We start from the raw sequence: 1517 nt of genomic DNA on the forward strand, positions 1-1517 counted from the left end.
TTCTACAAGGAAAGAAAGAACATAAAACTACAGGGGTGAAAAAAATACTGTACGATTTATTAGTACAGACCTGATCAATGACTGATAAAAGGCATGGAATGAACTGGTACATTAAGTAGAGCACACATTAGAGGTGGTTAATCAATAGACAGAGTATCTTAGTAGAATTAAAATGGACTTTCCATATATTGTTTTTAAATAATATAGTGCTCGAAAGATCCACAAAGTTGCCAGCATGGGCAACGTAAGGAAGCTGCAGGAGATTCTATTTTTTGGGGAAACACGGCGTGGACGAAAGAGACAAGATGAACAGGTAATAGGGACTTGGAGGCCGGCTGCCGGAGACGGCGGGGAGGAGGTGGGGCGGACCGGGAGAAGCGCGCACCTTCCCGGGCTCTGCCTGTGGACCGGAGCCCTCCTGTCACCGAGGGCGCTTTGCGGTCTTCCCTCCTGAGGCCCCCAGCAGGGGTCTAGTGCCCAGGCCGGCTGTCTGAGCATGAAAACGAAAGCTTCAGCTGCCCTTGGACCCACTCATAATTCCCCGTGTAGACCACTTTACAGACAGATATTTTTTTTTTTTTTAAGATTTTATTTATTTATTTGACAGAGAGAGACAGCTAGAGAGGGAACACACACAGGGGGAGTGGGAGAGGGAGAAGCGGGCTCCCTGCTGATCCCAGGATCCCAGGACCCTGGGAACATGACCTGAGATGAAGGCAAGCACTTAACTGACTGAGCCACCCAGGTGCCCCTCTTACTTTCTATTTAAAAAAAAATGGGGACTGCGGGTGGGGATTGGTATCTTCTGACAACGTTTAACCTCTTCATAAGTAAAGGGAATGTTTTTACCTGTACTTGTAGATTTTATTCATACATTAAATATATACATGTTTTTTTGTCGTGTGTAGCTTTATTACATATAAGTGATTATAGATTAATCATTTTATTTTAGTTACATCCTTATGAAAATAAATAATATAAATGATACTATAAAAGTATATAAAATTTTAGTTGTGTCCTTATGAAAAAAATCAAAAATAGGAAATATAAATGATTGTTGCAATTTCAGATGTATTGCTTTACTTTATAAAAGTTTTCTTTAAAAATACTGAACTCTGGGGTGCCTGGGTGGCATAATCGGTTGAGCATCAGAGTGTTGAATTCGGCGTGGGTCGTGATCTCGGGGTTGGGGGGTGGAGCCCCATGTCGGGCTCCATGCTTGGTGGGGAGACTGCTTGAGATTCTCGCCCTCTCCCTCTGCCCTTCCCCCCCGCTTGTGCATACTCTCTCTTTTTCTCTAAAAGAAATAAATCTTTAAAAAATATTGAGCTCTCCAATGTATTTATCTACTCTTTCAATCCATTTATTTATCAAATAGAATCTGAACACATGTTATGTAGGAGACATACTCTACCCAGAATCTTTTCATTCTTAAAGACTTCATGTTGCCCAGTATTAGTAAGATGAGAAATTTATTTATTTATTTATTTATTTATTTATTTATTTATTTATTTATT

The 1517-nt window shown here is 40.6% G+C and overlaps 1 protein-coding gene across 1 annotated transcript in view; it reads left to right on the plus strand.

Annotated features, from left to right (window-relative positions):
- Positions 1–292: 292 nt before the first annotated feature.
- LOC123323910 (putative ankyrin repeat domain-containing protein 26-like protein) overlaps positions 293–1517 on the plus strand; it is a gene marked incomplete at its 3' end in the record, with an annotated part of 3309 nt that continues 2084 nt past the window's right edge. The window contains exon 1 of the mRNA XM_044912447.1: positions 293–313. Coding sequence (XP_044768382.1) covers positions 306–313 — 8 coding nt within the window. The remainder of the gene's footprint in view (positions 314–1517) is intronic.

This window comes from Neomonachus schauinslandi, unplaced genomic scaffold, assembly GCF_002201575.2.
Source record: "Neomonachus schauinslandi unplaced genomic scaffold, ASM220157v2 HiC_scaffold_2344, whole genome shotgun sequence".
In the NCBI taxonomy this organism is placed as follows: Eukaryota; Metazoa; Chordata; class Mammalia; order Carnivora; family Phocidae; genus Neomonachus; species Neomonachus schauinslandi.